The sequence below is a fragment of the Fukomys damarensis genome, unplaced genomic scaffold (genome assembly GCF_012274545.1).
Source record: "Fukomys damarensis isolate Sample0158 unplaced genomic scaffold, DMR_v1.0_HiC HiC_scaffold_20, whole genome shotgun sequence".
NCBI classification, from domain to species: Eukaryota; Metazoa; Chordata; class Mammalia; order Rodentia; family Bathyergidae; genus Fukomys; species Fukomys damarensis.
Genome location: NW_022900932.1, coordinates 4,353,705 through 4,354,985, shown reverse-complemented (window position 1 = coordinate 4,354,985; position 1,281 = coordinate 4,353,705). Strand labels below are relative to the sequence as shown.

At 60.5% G+C, this 1,281-nt stretch overlaps 1 protein-coding gene and 1 long non-coding RNA gene across 3 annotated transcripts in view; one reads left to right on the top strand and one right to left on the bottom strand.

Moving 5' to 3' along the window:
• Window positions 1-383, bottom strand: part of Cdkn1a (cyclin dependent kinase inhibitor 1A) — a 10,783-nt gene extending 10,400 nt beyond the window's left edge. Inside the window, exon 1 of one of the 2 annotated variants that reach the window (XM_033766415.1) lies at window positions 209-383. In XM_033766415.1, coding sequence (XP_033622306.1) covers window positions 209-296 — 88 coding nt within the window. In that variant the 5' untranslated portion in view covers window positions 297-383. Of the gene's footprint in view, window positions 1-7; window positions 166-208 lie in introns of those variants that run through there. The other variant, XM_010638828.2, reaches the window with a different exon arrangement.
• Window positions 384-437: 54 nt separating this feature from the next.
• LOC109118532 overlaps window positions 438-1,281 on the top strand; it is a 3,355-nt gene continuing 2,511 nt past the window's right edge. Inside the window, exon 1 of the long non-coding RNA XR_002025870.2 lies at window positions 438-500. This is a non-coding gene — a long non-coding RNA (uncharacterized LOC109118532). The remainder of the gene's footprint in view (window positions 501-1,281) is intronic.

Below are 1,281 nucleotides of genomic sequence, written 5' to 3'. Positions count from 1 at the left end.
CGTCCTCCTCTGCTTCTAGGGGTCACGGGGCCACCAGAGCCCCCGAGGAACGCAGCAGCTGCCGCGGGGCCCCCAGCAGTCGGGTCCCTCCGTGTCCCTGGTGGTGGCATCGCTTGGCGCGAGGGCGCAGGCCGAGAAGACCCGGGCGCCACACTCCCGTCCCTGACCCAGAGCTCTGCCCCGACCTCGGGCCTCTCTGTGAAGTCACCTGTGAGGTGGGCGCCCTCCCGGCAGGGGTCCGCTGCTTCCCCGGGCGCCGACCGGGGCTTTGCAGTCTCAGGGGAGGAAGCGCGCATAAAGGGACAGGGGGCAGTCGGTCACGGCGGGGCTCAGCCTCCCCTCCCGCCGCCACCGCCGCTTTTTTCTACAGAGTTGACATCAAAGTCTGGGAAGTCCCTGGGGCGGAGCCGGCGCATCCCTTACTCAGCAAATCCCCCTGCAGCGCCCCAGGCCTCCGAGGCTGAGGAGGAAGAAAAGCCCTTTTCTTGCGCAGAAGCCAGGTAGAGACCTCCAGGTTTCTCACCTGCGGGGTGCACAGGCCTGAGCCAGATCTGGGGGGCAAGGGGCTCACTGCTGAGAGGGGCGTGGAAGACCCAACTCTCCTGAGGAGAGCAACAAGTCACCTGCCTCCTCACCTGTAGGGCAACAGACGATCCATCCCCAGCTGTGCCCCCTGGAGTTGTGCTGGGCACAGGTTTCAGATACACCGCCGGCTTATTTCTCACAATATATTTTTAAAATAGTTAATAATGGGCTGGGGATGTAGCTCAGTGGTGCTGCACCTGCCTGGCAACCACAAGGTCCTGTGTTCGATCCCAGGTACCAAAAAGAAAAGAATTAATTCCATTGTAGGTCATCATCAACACAGTTGAAAAGTAGATTCCACCCTCCCACCCTATCTGAATTTACCGCATTAAAAACCAGGTGCTGCTGGGAGTGGTGGCGCATGACTGTAACAGCCTTCTGGAGGCTGAGGCAGGAGGATCACCAGGAGTTGGGGGCAGCCTGGGCTACACAGTGAGTTCAAGGCCAGTGAGAGCCTGATCAAAAAGCAGTAAATGATAATAATAATAATTATAATAATAAATAGAAGAGGTGCTGGCCAGCCAGCCAGGTGCGCAGCTGTTTGGGCAAACCTCCCGGGTAAAGTCAAAGGCACCCCTGGCTCCGTCTCTAGGCCTGGGGAGGCTGACCTGTGCGTGGGCACAGGGCTCCCCCTGTCGCCTGGGAAGGGCCAGGGGCCTGGGAACGGAGTCCAGCGGGCGGGGGCAGGGCGCCGAG